Here is a 24,352-nt window from a genome sequence, read left to right as displayed (position 1 = left end):
GGATTTAATTTAAGTACCATGTATGACTTGGCAGTAAAACACTTTTTCTGACCAGCAAGCACAATTAGTTACCCAATTAGGCACTCAATTGAGTGTGATCATTTACCAGGATTCAGAAATAGTATGGTGCCTCATGACAGAAAAAAATAAACACAGCACAAAAAGAAAACGTCCCAATAACTCTGAACTCTTATTATTGACCATGGCCTTTGTCTTGTTCTTCCTTGAAGGTAGTAAATATGGAGTTGAAAGGCGATGTGACCACCACCACACATAAACCCAGCTCTACAGATGTATGCCCTTCTTTCCCCAGCCAGTCCCTGGTCCATGGTATAAGTTATGGCAGTATTACAAGTGTCATGGCAAGGATAAATCATGCCGGCTACTGCACACATTTAGAAAATTACCTCCAAGCTTTTGGTAAAAGAGTCATGAAAACATGACCACATTTAATGTTGAGATAAGATTTAAGCTAGTCCCTCTTTTTACCCTCCCTAGTTTCAGTCAGTCCCTCTCAGTCAGTCTCATGTAGGGAGAAGTCTTTCATTTCTAACGACTTCATAAACACATTTTGAAATATAAGCCTCACATATAAGCCTCACAAAGACTACCATCTTCCCAGAAATTGTAATAGGTACCGAAAGTATCAAGCATTGCATAACATTAGAACAAGCATTTTCTACGGTTCTTACGGTCTTACGGTTCAAAAGTTGTGGACTTAAACACACGTTCAACTTTGACCCTTTGGTGGCGCTATAGTGCTTCAGGGATCGACATGAAACTTGGTGAAAATAATCAGGAGACCGTTCCAAATCAGTGTGCGAAATTTCTAAACTCCGCACCAATCGGTTCTATGGGCTGCCATAGCCTCCTAGTCCTAAGTAAAAATATAAATCCCCTGACAATGAAACGTTCTCGTTACTATTATGATTTGCTAGACAGCTACTGTGGCATACCTGGTTTCGCTAAACAGATAATCCAGTGTCCAACATGCTTGACGACTGTTGCTGGATTCGATCATACGACCTTGCGTTCCAAAGCAGCACGTCTTATCCCAGTGAGCTATTCTCGCTGCTGGAAAATGCTGTGTTCGGTTACTTTATAAAAAAAAGAAGCCGTTTCTCCCGTGGCAAGCTTTGTCAGATTTGACCCAAGTATAAACAGCTCTAATTCAGTCATATTTTGACGTATCAAGGTGATTGTGGTAGGAAGATGATTAGATGACATGCTCGTGATGACATTCTCAAAATTTCGTCTCCATACGGTAAACCGTCGCAGAGTCAAAGCCTCACGTCCGCTTTGGCGTCCTCTTTGTCAAAATCGTTTGCGCGTTACTCGTGAACGATTTGGCTCATCGATAAACTTTTGATAACTTTTTGTCGGCATGGTCTGAAGATGATCTGTTACAATTTTCATGAAAATCGGAGCAACGGCTCAAAAAAGTTGGCATTTCTTCAAATACAAATGACGTGAAAACCATCATGACAACAATGACGTCACAGGGTTCAATAAAATCGTCTGCATCCATGGAATCCAATGATACCTCAATTAAGAAAAACGGTCTCATGGTTCAAAAGTTGTGGGCGTAAACGCACCTCCAACTTTGACGCCTTGGTGACAACTATAGAGCTTCAGGGATCTACATGAAACTGTGCTGGCGATAATCAGGAGACCGTTCCAATTCAGTGTGCCAAATCTCAAAACTTCGCACGAATCGCTATGCATAATAATAATAAATATGGCTGCAAGCAGCGATGCGGGTTATGTTTAACTAAACATATATTCAAATTTAACGAGTCAGTGTGGCTGGATTCGAACATACGACCTTATACTTTGTAGGTCACCGTTCCAGCTCGTTGAGCTATTCTCAGTGTTGAATATTGTCATGTTCAGTTACTGTACAAAAAAGTAAGGTGTTTCTCCTGTGGTAAGCGCTGTTAGATTCAGCCAAGGTTGAAACAGCTCTAATTCAATCATATTGACATACCAAGGTGAAATTGTTTATGGTACTTCAGAGAGATGTCATCTTGAACCCTATTAGGTTACTGAAATGAATTTGTGCAACAGACAAGGAATCCACCTGAACAATCAATTTACTTCATTAGAGATAACCATTAGCGTTATCTCTACCATGCGTAGACTACAAGTAGCTAGGGACTGTGGTGAACCTGGCTTGTTTTGCAGTGGTTTACACAGTCTCGCTAAACAGATGATTGGAGTGTTGTGATGGGCTCAAATAAACACGCAGTGCTATGTTTTACAACCGGAGGATTTATCTGAAGACTAGAAACCGTTTTGTCAGAATAAAAAATAAAAAACAATGCCTCTGATTGGTTTTGAACCTACAACCCTTTGCTTACCAGCACAACATCTCAGCCAATTGAGCCATTCCCAGGCATGGAATACACAAAGTTCAATAAAGATAATCAAAAAAGCTGTTTCTCCAATGGCGAATATTGTCAGATTTGGTCCAATTTCAAACAGCTGTAATTCAGTCATATTTTGACATATCAAGGTGAAACTTTGCATGGTACTTCAAAGGCATGTCACCTTAAAGCCTATTAGGTTTGAACCATCCTTAAAAAATACTTTTGATTTAGTGACGCAAACATATTGCGGCAATGTTTACATTTACATAAATACACGTCTTTCAGCCATTTTGTATTTGATTCAACTGCCTTAATATGTCAATGATACATATCTGTACCATATTTCAAGTCACTTAGACCTTTGGTTCAACAGAAAAGGAATTTTGAAGATTTTCCCAAGATTTCACTGTACAGGAAAATCCATCATGGCAGACCTTATGGGTCCATAAGGCTTTTTTTTCCCATGAGAAATGAGGCATGAACACCAAGTTTCAGAAGAATTGGAGCAATGGGGTGGAAATGCCATCACTTTGAAAATCGGATTTTAGGGCGTGGCCTGTGGCGCCCCCTATGGTCTGATGTGGCCCATAGTTGGCGTGGGGGTACCCACTCAGATGTAGTATCACTGTGCCAAATTAGAAAATTAGTTACCAATACCAAGTTGAGTTATTGTGGCGCAAGGAGAAGAAGAATAATAATAAATATAGCTGCAAGCAGCGATGCAGGTTCCTCCGCAAAATATTATAAACATGTACACTGTAGAAGATCGAGAGTTGGACAACAAGAGAGCAAAACTACTTCATGTTTGGCCAACAACAATAGGCTTAATGGGGATTTGAACTCATGAGCATAAGGTTACAAGTCAGTCTCTATCCTCTCTGCTACACACCAACTGTTGAGATTGTATGAATAGAAAGGGCAGAGTATTAGCTTTGGTCAGCTTTGCGACAAAGGTTAGGAATTTCAAGGTGAAATTGCATGAATTTGTGTAGGGTATTTCAGAATGATGTTGTCCTGTTTAACTAAACAGATAATCAAAATTATGAAAGGCCATAAGATTATGGCTGGATTCCAACCTACAACCTTATACTTTACAGGTCACCATCCAAGCCCATTGAGCTATTCTCAGTGTTGAATATTGTCATGTTCAGTTACTGTATTAAAAAGTAAGTTGTTTCTCCTGTGGTGAGTGTTGTTCGATTCAGCCAACGTTGAAACTGATCCAATTCAATCATATTTTGACATACCAAGGTAAAATTGTTTGTGGGACTTCAGAATGATGTCATCCTATTGAACTAAACAGATAATCAAAATGATGACAGGCCAAAAGATAATGGCTGGATTCCAACCTACGACCTTATACTTTACAGGTCACCATCCAAGCCCATTGAGCTATTCTCAGTGTTGAATATTTTCATGTTCAGTTACTGTATTAAAAAGTAAGCTGTTTCTCCTGTGGTAAGCGTTGTTAGATTCAGCCAAAGTTGAAACTGCTTGTACATTTCCTTTGAAAATGGGACAACGGGATGACTGGGTTGCTGCTGTAAAGAATAACTTACTTATAGTTTTTTTAAAAGGTTGTTTGGAGTGCCATAACTTGTCATGGAAGGGAATTTCAAACCATGCCTAGCATCAGTGGGGATGTGTCCTGGCTTAGGTTACTGAAATGAATTTGTGCAACAGACAAGGAATCCACCTGAACAATCAATTTACTTCATTAGAGATAACCATTAGCGTTATCTCTACCATGCGTAGACTACAAGTAGCTAGGGACTGTGGTGAACCTGGCTTGTTTTGCAGTGGTTTACACAGTCTCGCTAAACAGATGATTGGAGTGTTGTGATGGGCTCAAATAAACACGCAGTGCTATGTTTTACAACCGGAGGATTTATCTGAAGACTAGAAACCGTTTTGTCAGAATAAAAAATAAAAAACAATGCCTCTGATTGGTTTTGAACCTACAACCCTTTGCTTACCAGCACAACATCTCAGCCAATTGAGCCATTCCCAGGCATGGAATACACAAAGTTCAATAAAGATAATCAAAAAAGCTGTTTCTCCAATGGCGAATATTGTCAGATTTGGTCCAATTTCAAACAGCTGTAATTCAGTCATATTTTGACATATCAAGGTGAAACTTTGCATGGTACTTCAAAGGCATGTCACCTTAAAGCCTATTAGGTTTGAACCATCCTTAAAAAATACTTTTGATTTAGTGACGCAAACATATTGCGGCAATGTTTACATTTACATAAATACACCCATTTCAGCCATCTTGTACTTGATTCAATTGCCTTAAGTAACATTTTTAAACACCTCAATGATACATATATGTACCAAATATCAAGTCAATTAGACCTTTGTTTCAAGAGAAGAGGAATTTTGAATGTTTTCCCAAATTATCACTGTACAGGAAAATCCATCATGGCGGACCTTATGGGTCCATGAGGCTTTTTTGTTCCTCATGAAACATGAGGCATGCACACCAAGTTTCAGAAGAATTGGAGCAATAAGGTGGAAATTCCATCACTTTGATAATCGGACTTTTGGGCGTGGCCTGTGGCGCCCCCTATGGTCCGATGTGGCCCATATTTGGTGTGGGGGTACCCACTTGGATGTAGTATCAATGTGCCAAATTAGAAAATTTATGACAAGGGACTTTTTGAGATATTGGGGCGCAAGGAGAAGAAAAAAATTAATAATAATAAGAATACCAACAATAACAATAGGTTCCCTCCTACCGGAGGAACCTAATAATAACAATACCAACAATAACAATAGGTTCCCTCCTACCGGAGGAACCCTAATAATACCACCAATAACAATAGGGTTCCCTCCTACCGGAGGAACCCTAATAATAATAAGAAAAGGTAGAATCACTTATGTGGCTTCGCCGCTTCGCGGCTTGGCCACCAATAATAATAAGAAAAGGTAGAATCACTTATGTGGCTTCGCCGCTTCGCGGCTTGGCCACCAATAATAATAAGAAAAGGTAGAATCACTTATGTGGCTTCGCCGCTTCGCGGCTTGGCCACCAATAAGAAAAGGTAGAATCACTTATGTGGCTTCGCCGCTTCGCGGCTTGGCCACCAATAATAAAACGAACAATTACAATAGGTTCCTCCTGATGGAGGAACCCTAATAATAATAAAACTAACAAAACAATAGGTGCCACAGCAGCTTCGATGCTGCTTGGCCCCTAAAAACTAACAAAAACAATAGGTGCCACAGTAGCTTCGCTGCTGCTTGGCCCCTAATAAAGAAACATACAGCAAGACAAATATGTCAGTGGTGGCAATGATGACGATTCTTGGCTGATGAAAGTAATTATCCTTTAAAATACTGATAAATAGATATTAATGGCAGACCAGAGTCAAACAAATGGATCCTATAAACAAATAGACATTTAAAAGTACTTTTTGCATTTCCATGAACACATTTTACACCCAAAGTCTTCAATGTCTTACTAGAGTAGATAAGCTTGAATCCGCCTGCGGTGTGCTCCTGGTCCGAGTAAAACTCCAGCCACAGGTAATTGGAAGTGCTGGTGAGGGCCAGCCCCAGCATGGTGGAGCCAGTATAGGTCCCCAGGGCCGGGGCAGCATTGTCCCTTCCATCATACACCTGGACCAGAGCATGAGGAAGGACATGAAGAATCACAGTGGTTAGAGATTCAGAACAGAAGAACACATTTATGAGAGGGAGGCTCAATCATAAGCTTGTGATTATAACAGTTGACACATCACAAAATCAATTGCTATCAAGTCCAAACAGTCCAAGACAAAGCCTTCAGTAGGCAGGGACTGACGGTAAATGTAACTCAAATGTTGTGAATATTTTACCTTGAGAATATCCCCCTGTGCCAATTGAAAGTTGCTGGCAGAGATGTTAATGCCCTTGCCAGCCTGCACCTGGATGCTGTACACACACTCATGGCTATTGTCATAGTCTGAAGGGTAGTTAGGAGACAGCAGAACTCCCTCGTTGTTAGAGACCATCGAGCCACACTCCGCTACAAGAGGAGAGGACAGCACAGTAAGAAACACACTAGACAACGGCCAAGTTACTCTTTAGAACAGATGTCAAGATGACTGTTTGTATTAACCAGTTATATTTTGGTATATTTCAAGAACAAATGAATACTTACTTACAAGTGAATACTTAAAAAAGATGTTGATGTTGAATGCAAAGATACTTCAATTTGCTAACTAGATTTTACAAATGTTGTAAAATGGTTTAGGCAGATATCTGAATAGCTACAAGAGCCAACTCCAGGCTAGCTTACCTACTGTTTGTAAAATTCTCAAAAGGTAAGGTACATTACATTTATCTTTGTAAATGGGAGGCTTTGACAAAAATGTATTTAACTCCAGGTTAATTTGATTCACACAGCTAAGGTATATTTACATTTGATGTAGGCCTATATTTAAATTAGTATTAGTGTATTTGCTTATTCTAGATCTAAAACAACAGATTCACAAAACATGCAAGGTTGATAAGCTTAGCTACCTCTCCAAACACAGAGCCAATGGGTAAATGAAAGCAGGTGACCACGTACCCACACACCTTGGCAGAGGGGCACTCCACATACGGCGGCCACCTCCCAAGCATGACATCTCCTTCACTCCCTGCAGGCGATAGCCCACATTGCAAGAGAAATCCAACGAGTCGCCGATGCCAAAGCTGGTGCCTGAGTGCCAGCCGAACTTTGGCATGCCGGGGTCCTCACAGGGTTCCAGGTCGTACTCTAGATAAATAACAGCTGAACTTGGCACCTGATTCATTCAATAAAACAATCATGGGGTTTCTTTCAAGCCTTCTTTTACGAAGATTTATTACTATGAGTACATTTTAGGCAGTCCTCCCCCAGGGGTATTCCGGGTGGCGGGTTTGGGTGAAAACTTTGAGTTGGTTAACCCTAAAAAAGGGGCATAGGCCTACTCCGGGTTTTCCGTTCCAGAAAGAGAGGTAACGAAAACTTTTGGTCAGTGTCCGGTAACTCACTCTGTGAACCTGACCTGCTCGCTAGCAAGTTTTCCATGACAAACTCTGCGTTTCTACCTATCCTCTCCCAATTTCTGAGCCTAATAGCATTGGCAGACATGGGATATCCTTTCCTGGTTCAGCCGACCGACCTCGAACAAAATTAAATTTGCTTTATTATATGCCGCTTAGTTATATGCTTTAATTCCCTGATGAATAGCATACCTAAGTTAACGTTACCATTTCCCATCACAATCTGTAATTTATTTTGAAATACAATTTTTAAATAATGCTATTCTCAGCCCTTACATCGCTAATGTTACACACCGTTGACGTGCACACAGAACCGGCCAAATGCTTTTTGGCACTGAAATAAAGACAAATAATTGAAATTGTATTTGGTCTTCTTCATTGCCAACAAATAGAAATCCATCAATTAGTATTTTTTATTGGCTATTGTTCCTACAATTTACATAACTTGTAACCATGCACCCTCCTGTAATTGGTGTTCCAGTAAATCTTTTTCAAGATTTGTCTTTATTCTTCTACCCTAAGTAAGCCTACACCATCTCTTGCCACTTTCTTTATGAGATGCAATTTGTACAACTCATTTACTTGTACCTGGGACAACCTAATTTTTGTACCTAAAAACAGCTTTGTGAAGTCGGACATTCCAGCTTCTCGTGGTTTGCTAAGAGACCTAATGTCTCTTTGTCATCGTAATCATCATCACATTCTGTGATGAAAAGCAATCTGTTGGGGGTAACTGCTATCCTGGGTGCCAGCCAAACTTTGCCCCGTATTTTAGGTCGGGAAGTTCGGTCTGGCATTGCTCCGTTGGGGAAGAACAAGAGCTGTTCGGACCGATCAAATTGTCAGGGTGGCCTTTCCACGATGATGGATAGATGATCAACAGTAACGTAATCAACCATGTCACCAAAGAGCGCTTGGGTTGAATTTGTTTTCAACAAACATGGCTGCCGCTGGAGAGCTGAGATGTGTAGATTCTGCCATCACATCATCAGCGCATTAATTTTGAAAGAGGAACAGAGAAACGCAATCAAGACATTTGTCGATCAAAAAGTATGTTTTTGCCGTCCTTCCTATGGGATTCGGTAAAGGTTAACATATTATGTTGCTCTGATTGGTTGTAAGCCTATCCTATTGAGCTAAGAGGCATTTTTTTTACAGGTTCCGTTGAAACATGCCCCATAATCACAGCCCAATGGAGCAGTATCAGACTGATATTCTGACTAGAATTAGGGGTATGACAACGTCAGGCTAGGTAACTGCTACTACAACTTGAAATAGAATTGAATTAGGCACCAACTGATATTTACTTTCTATCAGGTCGAATATGATTAAAACCAAGGTGAAGTAGAGGCTACAATCACAAGCGTATAGGCCTTAGCAAAATATGCCTTACCTGTTCGTAGTGTGCTTTTATATTTAATAACATTGAAAATGCTAAGTCCACCACGTTTTCTACTCTAATATTAATGGAGAGTGGGATTAAATGTTCAATGTAAGGACCAGCGGCGTAGCCAGAATAATCTTTTTGGGTAGGCCTAGAATAATATAGACAAGCACCTTTTCAGTTTTTTTTTACTTATTTACTTTGCGATGTGCACCCGGCTCATAATTTTTCGTAGATATTTTCATTTTAAGGTAGGCCTTAGAACAAATTGGGAAGGCCTGTGCCTATCCAGGCCTTCCCGTGGCTACGCCTCTGATATGGACTGGCTATTGCATTCAAATGTAGCCTATACATTGAGTCGGCAGCAATCGTCTCCCACGCTACGCTGCTACAGCCGTGTAGCTTTTTTTCCGGAATAGGCTATGTGCTCAGATTGACCATAAACACGTAATAAAACTTCTATAGGGTGGTGAAGACGTTTTTGTCGCTGGGTGCCATGGTGGATCCTAGTATCAGAGCTCCATTGATGTTGGCTGTTAAAGATCCTGTAAAGCAAATTCCATGATTTAATTCTCAGTACATTATATAAGTGTGAAATGAGTTCCTGAAAGCATGCAAAAACCACACGAAATCTTTGTTGCACTGAAATGTGGAGTTACGCCTGTGACACACTGGCCACCTTTTTTCTTTCGGCACCCATGGCCCTATAGCCTGGCTTGCCCTGCTACGTACTTCTGCTCAATTTTGATTTTGCTTCTGTACTGCGTCTGGGCATGAGGTACGTAAGTCAGATGTCTCAGGTTAACTTTCTACCTGTCCAATCAGCGAACATAGGGAGTGGCTGAGAACGATGACGTTGATGTTGTGAGCTAGTTTGTGTTATAGTTCCGTAATGGCGGCGGAGAAAGATGCGAGCAAAGCCACATTTGGTCCATTGTGGCATCGCTGCCAAATATCCGTAAGCTAAAGCCGGAGCAAGAACAAGTGAGTAAATGAGGAGGAGAGAGGCGGCACCATGCGCTAATGTTTACAGTGGATGTATCGCAATGGCTCGTAGACCCGTTGCTGTAAGATGCCTCGAATTTGTCCATTCTCATCTGATAACCCTGGTTTGCAGAGCTGCACACTCAGTCATTTCAATGTGGGGAAAGGCGGATATCGTGCGCGCCATAACACCGACAGCAGAACATTATCCACATAACAACAAAGTGTACAACACTGCGTTACAGAATATGTATTCACATACATACTTAATGCTATCTATCTTTACATTAGCGACAGTACCTCAGCTGAAAGCTGCAGAGCTAAAGTTACAGCCAGATTCTAAGGGTAGCAAGCTAGGTAACCATATAGTAAGCAACAAAATGATATAGCGTTAGTTGACTTACTTGTCCGAGGTTTGTAGCTGGACCAAGGAGTACTGATCCAGAATTTAATTTCAGACGGTCAGCAAGGCCAACTTTGTATTGGCTCAAGTTAAGGCTAGTTGTGCAGAGGCTCCTTGTGACGTCACAAAGAGCAGATTTTCATACAGAGCGTTTGAGCCTTAATTTTCTCAAAGGCGGAGAAGAACACCCAGGGCTTGGTTTACGAGGCTTGATCATGAAAACAGGTCAGGGCTGTTTACGGCAGGCAGCACAGACATATTCCTCTGTCAGTTGGATCTGAGCACAGCACTGATTGAACCATCTAAGGCATCTAAGGCAGCTGTCACAGCCAACCGGTGGATTGATAATGAATGATCAAACATTAACCGTGCGTGTCCACTACAGCGGAACGTCGGCTTCCAATTCATTTTCAATTAAACCGGGCGTTGACGCTCGTGTAGGGCATTGTGGAAGCGTACGCGAGCGTCAACGCCCGGTTTCATTGAAAATGGATTGGAAGCCGACGCGCCGCTCTGCTGTAGTGGACACGCACGGTTAGGCATTAATGGCTAAAACTGGCACTGTCACCTATAATAACATTACCTCTTATACAAATAAATACAAATAAATACCAACTCTCGCCCCATAGAGTCCAATGCAAATCTGGTGACAAATTCATCAGAGAAAGCTAAAAGAACAAGATTTAGAAACTCCCGGTAGAGTCGTATTTCTGACCGCACAGACATATAAAGGACATCTCTGGTTTCGGCAGAGTCTTGGTTCTCGGAAAATATCCTTATTTTGAAGTGTTGATTCTAGCTACATTTCTGTTATACTCTGCCCTCAAAGCAGAGTATAAGCAGAGTTAGCAGCCATAGCTGCACCATCACCGTGGCAACCACACAAAACGCGCCACTCAGTTTCTAACACAGGTGATTGGTATTAGCTGATTAGTGGAGACACAAGACAAGCTATTCAGTCAACTCGTCTCATTAAAAGACCAAGAGCACCACAAAACAACTACTACCACTACTGATACTGCTATATCTTATGCCACTACTACAATTACTAATTCTTCCGATGCTGCTAATATATCTTTTACTAACGACTATGCTAATGGTACTGCTTTGTTTTACTACGCCACTGAGTGCGTTCACTTGACCATGAGAAACCCAATAGCATTGTCGGTTTATGCCAATAATACGATTACTCCGTTTACTGATTAGTTATGCGATTACTCAAACAAGTCTACATGATTCTTAATATTAACCGTTGTATGCTCCAAGGACAAAACTTGCACCATCATCCTTCTACAACAAAGTGTCGCCGTGTCTTCCTGTACCCAGATAGCACACATACGTCTTGCCGACGTTGGCTTCAGATCGAAACGTTGTGTTCTATTCATAATGTCGTAAAAGCATAGGCAAATGATCGGATTTCTTCTCATATCTGTGCTCCATCTCAAACGTTGCAGGTACATCGGCTCATCGTCTGCTCATCACTGACTGTTTCAGGAAGAACGTTCCATTATGCTCATTCCTTATATGTAGAGCAGAGACTCGCGAGTCAGAGGCATTCACTTTTTAAACCGTCATTTATCTTCATAAAGAAGGAGCAGTTGTTGTTAGGTAAGTGGGAATCTGGGGATCTCAACTAGGATTGAGGCCTGCCTCGCAGACATCTCCGCCTGGATGACCGAGCACCACCTCCAGCTGAACCTCGCTAAAACAGAACTTCTCATCATCCCGGCCAAACCCTCCGTCTCCCACGACCTCTCAATCACCCTGGGATCTGCGACAGTGACCCCTTCATCCTCTGCCAGGAATCTTGGAGTTACCATGGATGATGAGCTCTCCCCCACGGCCCACATTGCTGCGGCCTCCCGGTCGTGTAGATTCACCCTCTACAACATCCGGAATATCAGGAGATACTTGTCTGAGCACTCTACCCAGCTGCTTGTCCAAGCACTTGTTCTCTCCAAGTTAGTCAACTGCAACTCGCTGCTCGCCGGTCTCCCAGCATGCGCAACCCGCCCTCTTCAGAGGATTCAGAACGCAGCGGCACGCCTGGTCTACAATCTACCTAGACGCTCCCACGTTACTCCGCTCCTCATTTCTCCCACTGGCTACCCATCACGGCCCGCATCAGATTCAAGACCCTGGTACTGACCTTCCGAGCAGTGAACGGGACTGCACCCGACTACATCAAGTCTCTCCTGCAGCCTTACACCCCCACCCGCCACCTACGGTCTTCTTCAGACAAGAAGGTCCCACCATTCAAGACCGCCCGGTCTCAACACAAGCTCTTCTCCTGTCTGGCCCTCCAGTGGTGGAATCAACTCTCCACCTCCATCAAAGACACAGACTGTCTCTCCACCTTTAAGAGAAGGCTCAAGACGCACTTGTTCCGGGAGTACGACGGTACTTAGGAATTGTTTGCTGAACCCAATGCTAGTTTCCTCAAGGATCACAAGGACTCTTGCTTAGAGACTTGTTGCTCTTGTTGGTTAGTGGTAACTGATTTAAACTGTTGTATTCACTGCGAAATATTCTATTTTTCTTATTTTATTTTTACTGTTGCTTGCTTTTTCTACAGGTACACTTGCACTTAAAGATTCATGTTGTTTAATTGTAACTTGCTTAACTACATGCTCTTATGGTTCTTCCCTTTGGCACTTTTTTGGGGGTTGTTCACAATGTGTGATTCTTGTTTTGGCTACCTGCAATGCTTTGGGGCTATCTTGTTGTTATTATCAGTGACCTATGCACTTTGTAAAGCTCTCTCTTGGAAGTTGCTTTGGATAAAAGCGTGTGCTAAATGAATAAATGTACGTAAATGAAAGTAGAAAAATATCAAAAAGTTTTGCGATAAGTAGCCTATGCCTACAACAATGTGTAAAGTTAGTGTAATGAGCTAGGTTTGAGTGAACTTTATGCTACAGAGCTAGCGCAAAGGGACCCCAAACAGCTAGGCTACTAGTAATTCGACACTGGTCAGACATTTTACAAAAATTTAGCTACTAACTAGAGCAAAATAAACATACACTATACATGTTATGTCAAAGTGTTGTATTGTAATAAGTAACCTAGGCCTACAAACACATAGGCTAATACATTCTGGTTTAAAAGTTATATGTCAGATTTTTTGCAACTGTAACCATGGCAGTCAAGACATTCAGACTGGGCGGCGGAGCCCAATGAAAGACGCAGAACTGTTCCGTTGATCTCTCTTTTTCTGTGTTGGGAGTTCTTTTAAGAGCTTGATGGCATCAACATCCAGTCTGATAATAAAAGATCATTAACTTGAATTGTGTCTCTTCATTATAATACCCACACACAGAAAATCCAGGTTGAATCAAGTAGCTAGCTACTGCTAATAGCCCAATGTATGTTAATTAGCTAATTGACATTTCAGATACATAGTGAAATATTTGCTGTCTTAGAGATCCGAACTAAATAAATAAATGTAGAGTTGAGAGGAAATATCTGTAGAACGGCCGGTTGGTACAGTTTGGATTCATCGTCTAGACATCGTCTGGAGGTCGGTTTCGATCAATTGCCGACGTCTCGGCGACGTCTTGCCAATGTGCAAATGACGTCTGTACGACGTCGGCCCGATGTATGTTGTATACGTCGGGCCGACGTCGGCAAGACGTATGTGTGCTATCTGGGTATCGGCCCTACTGCTGTATGTTTCATTCAATTAACATATTGAATACTACTAAGAAAGCCGAGTAAACTCACTCAATGATAGGCTACTATATCTGCTACTAGTATTACAATCCCAACTAACTTCAGCTGTAATTACAACTAATTTCAGCTGTTAAAACTATAATATTCTTGTTACGACTAGCTAGCCTACTTCATCTTCTGTTTAACAGTTCAGCTTTCAGCTTCTCCCGCATTGTAGGCTATTTTAGCTCTTACCTTTGTTGATGCAGTTCAGTTGATGCACTATTGTTTTTGTTGGAATGCTGCTTCAGCATTTCAAGTATTGTTCTTTGAATCTTTAATCAACTTATTGTTGGAATGCTGAAGCAGCATTCCAAGTATTGTTCTTTAAATCTTTAATCAACTTATTCTTCTATTTCTTCCGTGGCACCTTTCAGCGCCTTCAAATCTTCAGCTATTAAAACCGTTCGACTATCAAAAAATTCAGCAGTTTCAGGCCATGTGGGCTAAGACTTTTCAGCTTTGTACCTCGTATGCTTGAATTAATATAAATCAATATTCATAACATTTTTAACATGGGTTTCCAATGGAGTTTTCTTTCAAATCCTTTCAAACTTCTTAAAACTTCTTCAACTTCCAAATCCTTCTTCCTCGACATTTCAGCTAGAGACACCATTTAAACTTTCAAACGTTAACAAAACCCTAAACTATTTTTCCATAATTCAGCTTTTTGATATCTATTCAACTTTTTTCAATATCACTGATTATGTTTCATGACTTTTTCAAACCGTTTCTGAGATTTACATGGGTGTTTACGATGTCGTTCATTTTTGTAAGGCTACGTGATGGTCTAATTTTTGTGTTCATTCATTAAAACCATACAGGTGTATTTGCGAACTGTGTAATTTTCATACAATAAACATGTTTTACTGTGATGTACTGGTCTACACCACACCTTGTAATGTTCTGCAAACAGTAAAAGGGCGGTAGAATGCTTAAGTGTATCGAAGTATTAAATGACTGCTGATACAGAGTGGTAGCTTACACAACCACTCTGCTTATATAGCTGTCTCATTCCTTACATTTGTGATGTATTGTGAATCGGGGGAATACTTGTGGGGACAGTGGGAGTGTGCTTGTGCAATATAAAAAGGCAGTGTACCATAACAGGGTTCAGGGGAATCGCTCTCTTACTCCGGTAGCTTCCATACTTTATCGTCTTTTACTTTCTGCTCTTCTGCTAATAATTCTCAACTGTACTACTCTTCTGCTAATGAACTATACTCTTCTGCTAATATAACCTACTTCTCTTCTGCTGCTGAACTATACTCTTATGCTAATATAACCTACTTCTCGTCTGCTAATGATAATTTTCTAATCATCCTCTAATAATAACTATCAAATCGTCCTCTTATAATAACTATGTACTCTATTAATAACTGTTGGCGCTTCTGCCAATGTAGTGTTCGCCTCCTATTAAGACGACAAGCACTGGTTTCTTTCCCTCTTCTAAGGTTTAGAAGTGCGCCACAACTTTGAACCAGTTTGTGACGTCTGAAGCATTGAACTTCAGTGCCACGTGATCATCAATCACGTGGCATCGTCATTTCACACAAGCTCCAAACCACTTTTTCGAAACTGTGCGTATTGGTTTTGCGACACAAGCATCGATGCGTCAGTGCCATACGTCCCATCCCTAGTAATTAGTTATGCGATTACTTAAACACGTCTACATGATTCTTTTTATTAATCGTTGCATGCTCCACGGACAAAACTTGCACCATCATCCTTCTGCAAAAAAGTGTCGCCGTGTCTTCCTGTATGTTGTATGTTTCATTCAATCAACACATTGAATCCTACTAAGAAAGCCGAGTAAACGCACTCAATGATAGGCTACATCTGCTACTGATATTACTATCTTAACTAATTTAAGCTGTTAAAACTATAATATTCTTGTTACAACTAGCTAGCCTACTTCTTCTTCTGTTTAACAGTTCAACTTTCAGCTTCTCCCGCATTGTAGGCTATTTAAGCTCTTAGCTTTGTTAGATGATGCAGTTCAGCTTCTACACGCCTCTTGAAATTCAACTTTTTCTTTGATTGCTTCACAACGTTCAAACTTATTCTCCCACATTGTATTTAAGCACTTAGCTTTGTGAGATGATGCAGTTCAGCTACCACACTGCCTCTTTAGAGTGAGTCACAAATTTTTTTAATTAATTTTAGCTTGCAGGTATTTTCTAATTTCTGTATTTTCAGCCATTTAAAAACATAATTTCAGATTTCAGCATTCCAACTCATTTTCAGCAGGAAATGCATGTTCTAGTTCAACTTCTTAGTTCTTCCGCCGTTTTTTGTCCTTTAACTAGTCCTGCATACTTTCACCGATTCCTACAATTTTGGTATCAAAACATTCAGCTCCTTCAGGGGATGTGTGCTATGACTTTTCTAATTTCTCACTTTTTAAAGGATTAGGGTTTTTGTGCGAATTATTCTCCCATTAAAAGTAATGGTAAATTTTCCTCTTTCAAACTTAACTACTTCAGCATACGTTCAGCTAGAGACACCATTCAACCTTTAAAATGTTCACAAGACATTCAGCTATTTCCAAATGATTCAGCTTTTTCAAATATTCAGCCAATTTTGAATTGTGACAGTTTCAAATACATTAACAATTTAGCTCCTTCTTGATTTTTATGATTGAGCAGCCAGTAGAGTGGCTGCTCTTTTTCTGATATTCAACTAAATTGTCAAACAAATTCCTCTGACGTTCATATAGTTTAACTTACAGAAACAAATTATACCTTAAAATGTAGAAAAACGTGTCCTCTTTCAGCCAATGTAACTACTAAAAGGCTCACATTTACAGATTTTCAGCTATGAGCCTTGAAGCGAGAGCAGCCTTTCAAATTATCTCACCAACTTCAATGAAGAGGTGGGTAAAATTCGTCAGAGAAATTCGTTTTTTTAAACTGCCGGTAGAGTCGTATTTCTGACTGTGCAGATATATAAAGGACAAATCTGGTTTCGGCAGAGTCTTGGGTCTCGGAAAATATCCTTTTTTTTTTGATTGGACGTACAATTTTGCATCTGGGTTAACTTGTTTGAGGTGTGGATTCTAGCTACATTTCTGTTATTCTCTGCCCTCAGCGCGTTAGCAATCATAGCTGCACCATCACCGTGGACTTGACCATGAGAAACCCGATTACTAGTAATTGTTGGTTTATGCCAATAATACGATTACTCCATTTACATGTGGAATTAGTTATGCAATTACTCTACATGATTCTTTTTTAATAATCGTGGTATGCTCCACGGACAAAACTTGCACCATCATCCTTCTGCAACAAAGTGTTGCCGTGTCTTCCTGTATTGGCCTTACTGTTGTATGTTTCATTCCATCAACACATTGAATCCTACTAAGAAAGCCGAGTAAAAGCACTCAATGGTAGGCTACATCTGCTACTGCTATTACTATCCCAACTATAATTTCAGTTGTTAAAACTATAATATTCTTGTTAAGACTAGCTAGCCTACTTTTTCTTCTGTTTAACAGTTCAGCTTTCAGCTTCTCCCGCATTGTAGGCTATTTAAGCTCTTAGCTTTGTTAGATGATGCGGTTCAGCTTCCACACTGCCTCTTGTGTGACTCATATTTTTGAAATTCATTTCAGCTTGCGGGTATTTTCTAATTTCTGTATTTTCTGCAATAAAAAAAAGAAGCAATTTCTATTGGTTTCCTGTTTCTCTTTATTATTCCAACTTCTTAGTTCTTCCGTAGATTTTCTGTCCTTTAACTACTCCTGCATACTTTCACCGATTCCTACATTTCTGGTATCAAAACGTTCAGCTCCTTCAGGAGATGTGTGCTTTGGTATTTCTCACTTTTAAACTTTTTAAACATTAAGGTTATTGTGCCAATTATTCTCCTTTTAAAAGTAATGGTAAATCCTTTCAAATCATTGTTGGATTGCTGTTCCAGCGCCTTTCAAAAATACCTTTCGGTTGCTTTGAAGCTTCAGCTTATAACTTTCTACAAAATGTTCACTATTTTCAGCTTTTTTAGCATGGTTAGCTATCCCCATTCAGGTTTTCAACAATCTCACTGCTGTTTCGCAGGAACAGCCTTTTCTAGTTATTATTATTGTTTATTTTCGCTCCCCTATGGCTCAGTCAATATTTGGACTACATAGACAACGTCGATGTCAAAAGGTTCGTCTTGGTCAGGTTTGCGTTGTTTCTATTGGGATTTATGTTCCGTTGCACGGTTTAGGTTTAAAACAATTGTAAAAAAGGTAAAAAAAAAATATGTAATTAGGTTTATTGATAAGGTAATTTTTTAAGATTGTGATTCCTGTTGAAGTGTGGTAAAATATGCAATTTTTTGAATAATGTGGCCAAATTAAGTATGAACCCAAAAATATAGACCTTTTATGATATATTTAAAGGGGATTTTGTTATGAAAAGTGCAACTTTTTTTTTTCTTCATGGTGAGGATGACATTTACATGGAATTGCCGGGAACCTATCAAAATGTCATCATTTATTAGATGTTTTCAACTAGCCAGTCACAAAGGGAAGGTCCAGGCTCGGCTTATTAGGTAATGATTTGTACATATGAATACAAAGAAGGATACTCGCTTTTACCAGACAGTAGTGGTGGGCATTCCGGCTTTTCTTCGTGAGCCAGCTCGTTTGTCTCAGCTCACTGAAAAGAGCCGGCTCTTTTGGCTCCCGAACGGCTTTTGAAAAAATGTATGTTTTAACTATGAATTTGACTATGAAAGGTGTGAAAACAATTTGAATACAATCATTACATTAAATCATACTCTACCTTAACCACAATGTCTTTAAAAATGCATTGAAACACTGTCGAGTTTCGACTCCTTGTCTAACTGAGTGTGTGTGAGTTGGCTCGGCCCTCCCTCGTGCAGTATAATTGGTTGACTTGCGTGTATTATGGACAGGAAGTATTTTTTTTTTGTTGTTCTTTGAGTTACTCAATTATTTTAAATACAATAACAATTCATTATTTCATAATCATTACATTTTTATAGGCTATATTAATCTATTAAAAATAGAGTCGGCTCTTCAGATATGCTAGCCAGCTCCCGATGTTCACCTATGACCCATTACTACCAGACAGTGACATAACAGCAGTCGAAACTACAACATAATTCACATATTACCTCATTCCAATAATAGGACAGTGTAGCACAACATCAACATAGTTTCTCAAGTGCAGCTCAACATTACATCTATTTTCGTGAGACAAGATTTTACATGTAGCATGACATAGCCTACAAATTGTATAGGCTATTTGAATGAAACATGAATAAAATAGCCTACTGATAGTTTCCTCAACGCCTAAGACGAGGGAACCTAGGCTTAACATTTTACTCGTAAAAATCGCCTCGGTTCGCCAATCTACACAGCAATCCGCTAGGAAGGCAGTGCACGCGTTCACGCGCAGGGGAGAGGAATTCTGGGGGGGAGTGAAATTTCGGCCCAACACCGGCCACACTGGTTGCGAAGCGCCGCGATTGCCTTCGATCTGCAGCGATCGTTTCGGCAGCTGGTCGAATTTTTTCGCGAGACGTTTGCAAAATCGGCTGCAGGATGATAAAATACACCATATTAGTTTATATATTTGAATAAAAAAACATGTTATTGATTTGTTTCTAGTTGTAGACTTTATAATTATATTTTTTATATTACTTTGGAGGCCTACATACTTGACCAATATTCACCCTATATTAAACCTAACTACACAATGTCGGTAACGAACGGCCTGAAAATAAATGAAAATAAACAGATTGATCTGTTGAGCTAGCATGCCTGTAGTTGTTTTGTTTGTTTGAGAGAAACGAGTTGTCACGCGCTGCACGAAACACACGTGCATGCAGATATAACCTACCGAGAGAGAACCCCCAAGTCGAACACATTTCCTAAATATAGCCTATGCCATGTTTATGTATCATGTGAAAAATAAAGCTCAAAGTAGCTGAAAGGCTTGGTGCCCTGCACAGAGTAATGCACATCTGGTGTGAACAGCTTTGAGACAAGCTGATCGTAGCCGATCGTGGCGCTTCCAGGTGCTTCGCAGCCAGTGTGTCCCAGGCGTTAGACCATTGAACAGTTCCGTTTTCAGCTCAGGTTTTGTATAGGCGGAGCCAAAACCTGACCGATCTACGTCACAGCGACCTATCTACGTCAGATCACAGACGGTTGCATTCTGTTACTCAGCTGGTAAGATGCAAAGACAAAGTACATAAAACACTCAGAGACTGCAGGTAGGTCTGTTCTGATATCTGCAATTGATTTAGCTAGTGTTGCTAAATTCGAGGGGGCGGAGATTCAGCTCCTTCAGGCAACACCCCCCCCCCAGTCTCAAGCAGAGAAGACTGCTGATTTTCTCACGATTTCAAAGCCTAATTTCAGTTTTTTTTCATTCGAATTTGGATGTGTAGTTAACAACACATTTTTCAGGATGTTTAATAGTTCTCCTGCCCGCGCTTAACTCAGTGGACGTACTCCAAGTTGACTTAAGAAATTCAAATCAGCTTTTCCGGAACCAAAAAGTCGGACTTTCCCATTTTAGAGTAACTCAACTCATAGTTCAGGGTTAGACTCACATTTTGTTAAACCTGCTACCTGGAATACCCCCCAGTTCTGCATCTAGCAAGGGGGTGACATAACCAAAACAGTCAATCTGATATTAGGTCATGAGAGGTAAAAAGTGGAATTATAATCAGCAAATCCATAGATAGTGATTACAGTTTCCACACAAACAGATCATTTCATGAATATTCATAGCAGCAGAAGTTACACTTAACATCAGTGAGAAGCAGGCAAATATTTAGGTAGGAAGACTCCTCAGTCTGCTTTCTCTCTCCATCTCTCGGTCTTTCTGTCTCTTCCACTCTTGTCAACTCTGCACCCACTCGCATTTTGTGTTTTATTTCGTAGTTCTTTTCTTTCTCCCTTTATTCCTTCCTCAATCTCTCCCTCCCTCTCTCTCTCTCTCTGTCTTTCTCTCTCTCCTTTTGTCACCTCTCCCTGCTCCCTCTCCTTCCCATCCCTCCCTCTCCCTTACTTCCCTTTTCCTTATCATCTCCCTCCCCAGTCATTTTCTTAGGATATTCACCTGAATAGATGATAGATGATAACTCATTTCAGAAACAGACACCGTGTACCTGACCTCTTTATATCATATTTATGTGGCTTACATTTCAGACTTTGGTGTTCAGCCCAAGTACTGTTCTCATCCTTCCTTACAAATTGCACCTTACAGGTTACTTCATGCACTCTGGAGGGTTAGTCATTTTGATCTCATCATTGAACAGGGGCACATTCCCCCCCCCCCACATTCCCCCACCTTTCCTTTCTCTCTAGATCACTCCCTCTCTCGCTTCACTTTTAACCCATCACTCCCACTCTCCCTCACCGGAGAAGGAGATGTTGAATCCCTGCAGGGAAATGGAGAAGTCGGAGATGAATCGGAGCTGGGCCTTAAAGTTGCCATAGAGACCGGCATTGACCGGGGCAGGACGCTCGGAGCCAGTGAGGCGAGCTAAAGGCTGAGCGAAGCTGCCATTCTCTGTGATCAGCAGGTAGTCATGGTGATCCTCCAGGTGAAAGGAGTGGAAGGTGAACTGCACTCCTGTGGGGAGGTAATCAGAAGAATAAAAGGGCTCTTAATAACACTTAGGAATGTAACAAAGCCATCCGGTAGTTAGCAGCTGACCACATTCTACTCTAAGTGCACTTTCAAGAAACACTTACACCGAATGAAACTTCAGCAGCTTTACTTAAAAATCTATTTACAACGCATTTAGTCAACTGAATAAACAGTAGAGTCTAGAATCACAGTTCAGTCTAGTTCGTACTATTTACGGTATTTTACATTCCACGATTCCAGAAACTCTTTAAATCTAAAAAGAATCATAAAAGTTTTGAAATTGTGTGAACAGACGGTGTGTGAAAAGGATATCTTTCTAATATTGCGAGTAATCTGTGTGTGTGTGTGTGTATATGTATGTATGTGTATCTGCCTATCTGTGTAAATGGGATTTTAGGGCAGCAAGCTTCCAACAATTATCTCAAAAACCAGGCACTCTGCAAAGTTTATATTTTGCATGTGTGCAGATTGACTTTGTTTGGATAAACATTTTGACATTTCTAGCTCTTGCGAGTCGGAACGATGTGGATATAGCGAGCCGAAAACAGGCACAGGAACAATATTATCTATATCAGTGCGATACAGAAAATACAAGTCTATTTTACTGAAGAAATACTGGCTAGCTAACTAAGAGAAAGCCTATATTTAAAGTTGATGGGTTATTTCAGTAGGTATCGCTGGAAGGTTATTAGCTACAATTAGTTCGCAGTGCTGCTTTCAAAGGGTTTCCTTGATGGATGAAATGCTGGCTATGAAGTGGATACTTCACTGAATAAATCAATGAATTTTGTTACATAAATCAATGTGTTTACTGATGTCAAAACTAACTATACATTGCAAATATGCACAAAACTCACAACACCAAATCACAACATTAAAATCCCCAGCACTTATCACGGACATGGGCACAATTCCTTTCACTTTAGCCTCCTTGGTCGGTTTCTTACGGCATGGATATAGCGGGTTTAATGTTAGTACGAATTTACGAAACAAACTGTCAGTTGTCGTGTCATATTTATGAGAATGCAATACAGAAACTGAAAACAAATACCACTGTTAAAATAAACATAGCAAATTATATAATAATGCATGAATGTACAAGAGCATTGGCAATTTGTTTAAAATAATTATAAACTGCATTTATGACATGCTTATGACATACCAAAGCCACAGAGAAGAACTGTCATCACTAGCTGTATCACAGGCACTGGATTATCTATATATAATTCTTAGTGGTGGGCCGTTATTGTCGTTAACGTGCTGCGTTAACGTGAGACTCTTATTGCGTGATAAAATCTGTTAAAATCCTTAATCTATTCTCAAAGTTGGGTTGGAGCTGGGTCTATACTACGCAAGCTATAATGACTTTCACCTTGATATTTTAGTGCAGATGTGTACCTAGTCGAATTGCACTGTAGGGGGCGAGAACGAGTCTTCGAACCTGTGTGTATGCCTTGTGTATGAAATTATCACATCAAATGTGACGTGCTAACATGGATGGAACTATGAAGCCACCTGGTTTGCTTCAGGGAAAATGTATTTTTAAGAAGCTTCCCAATGGAAACCTCGACAAGACTTAGGTTGTTTGCACCTTGTGCTATGCAGAATTAGTTTACTGTAGGAGTTCTTCCAGTCTGAAATACCACCTAAACGCAAAGCATCCCTTAGCTAATGCGGAAAATGCCGGGCTAAGCACTGATGTAGCGCAGGGGAAGAGTCGTCGTCAAACTACAATGTTTGAGTGCAACCGAAGCAAGCCCGTCGGCACAGCTCTATCAGCCAAGCTAACTAATCTAATAAACAGTTAATAAACACAAGTAGGCTACATCTTGTTGAACATTATTTATTTTCATCACCAATTAACTATCATAGTAGAACAGCTTTCTAAAGTAGTTTGTGATGCATTTTGGAAACAGGAGATGAGCCCCTGTTCTAAATGCGCCACTTGGCTTGAGAGACCCGTTCTCAAAGACTTACTTTTAGTCATTATTTGGGTAGCACACATATTCTGAATGCGTTCGGCGAAATTCAAATGAGTCATGTTAATCTAGACGAGATTAATCTAGATTAATGCCAAGATTACATTGAGATTAATCTAGATTAAAAAATGTAATCTATGCCCACCACTAATAATTCTACAAATCTTTGTGTCAACGACATGATTGCGGGCACTGTGCCCTATCTATGATACAGGAATCTGTGTGTGTGCCACCACTTTTATCACAGGCACTGTGCACTAGTTCATTTAAATGTCCATTTCACAAAGATTTAAGAGATATTAAATGGATTTGTCTGTTTGTAAAAAATGAATTCTTAAGATGTAGAAACTGATACTATATTTGAATAAACTTTTTGGTGATGGTGGACTATTGAAATGCTGTTGTATGGTGCTCTATAGAGCTACAGTCAATGTAGTGGTATAGTACCACTCGTTTCCTGTAACTCTGGGGTGAGTGGAGATTTCTATCTCTTACCTTTCCCATGGCTTACTTCCACTCCCCAAGTACAGTTGAGAGAGCTAGGGTAAAGCTCTGGGTATCCAGGCGACAACATGATGCCACTGGGGCCTCTCACATCCCCTCCACAGGATGCTAAAGAAAGAGTAAGGATGGGGAGGGGTGGAGAACAGTGGGATGGTGACAGGATGAGAGATGACGGGAGGATGGATGAAAACAGAAAAAAAGAATGGATGAAAACAGAAAGATGGAGGAGAGGTGACATTAAAAGTCAACTCCTTGATATGATCTCTAGCTTGGATGGTGACCATTGACACATAATCTACTGCAAATCATCCTATTTCATTACAGGGAAATAATGAGATAAGGTTGCTCCTCATTGACTGATGTGCTGCTAGGTTCAGAGCCTG

The 24,352-nt window shown here is 40.4% G+C and overlaps 1 protein-coding gene across 1 annotated transcript in view; it reads right to left on the bottom strand.

The window, feature by feature from the left end:
• The window catches only part of LOC124474065 (CUB and sushi domain-containing protein 3-like), a 319,489-nt gene that overhangs the window by 218,046 nt on the left and 77,091 nt on the right, over nt 1-24,352 (bottom strand). The window contains exons 17-21 of the mRNA XM_047029923.1: nt 23,961-24,077; nt 21,253-21,468; nt 6,928-7,116; nt 6,212-6,381; nt 5,837-5,993 (exon numbers count right to left, since the gene is read on the bottom strand). Coding sequence (XP_046885879.1) covers nt 5,837-5,993; nt 6,212-6,381; nt 6,928-7,116; nt 21,253-21,468; nt 23,961-24,077 — 849 coding nt within the window. The remainder of the gene's footprint in view (nt 1-5,836; nt 5,994-6,211; nt 6,382-6,927; nt 7,117-21,252; nt 21,469-23,960; nt 24,078-24,352) is intronic.

This window comes from Hypomesus transpacificus, chromosome 2, assembly GCF_021917145.1.
Source record: "Hypomesus transpacificus isolate Combined female chromosome 2, fHypTra1, whole genome shotgun sequence".
Lineage (NCBI taxonomy): Eukaryota > Metazoa > Chordata > Actinopteri > Osmeriformes > Osmeridae > Hypomesus > Hypomesus transpacificus.
This window is presented reverse-complemented; position numbering and strand designations above follow the sequence as displayed.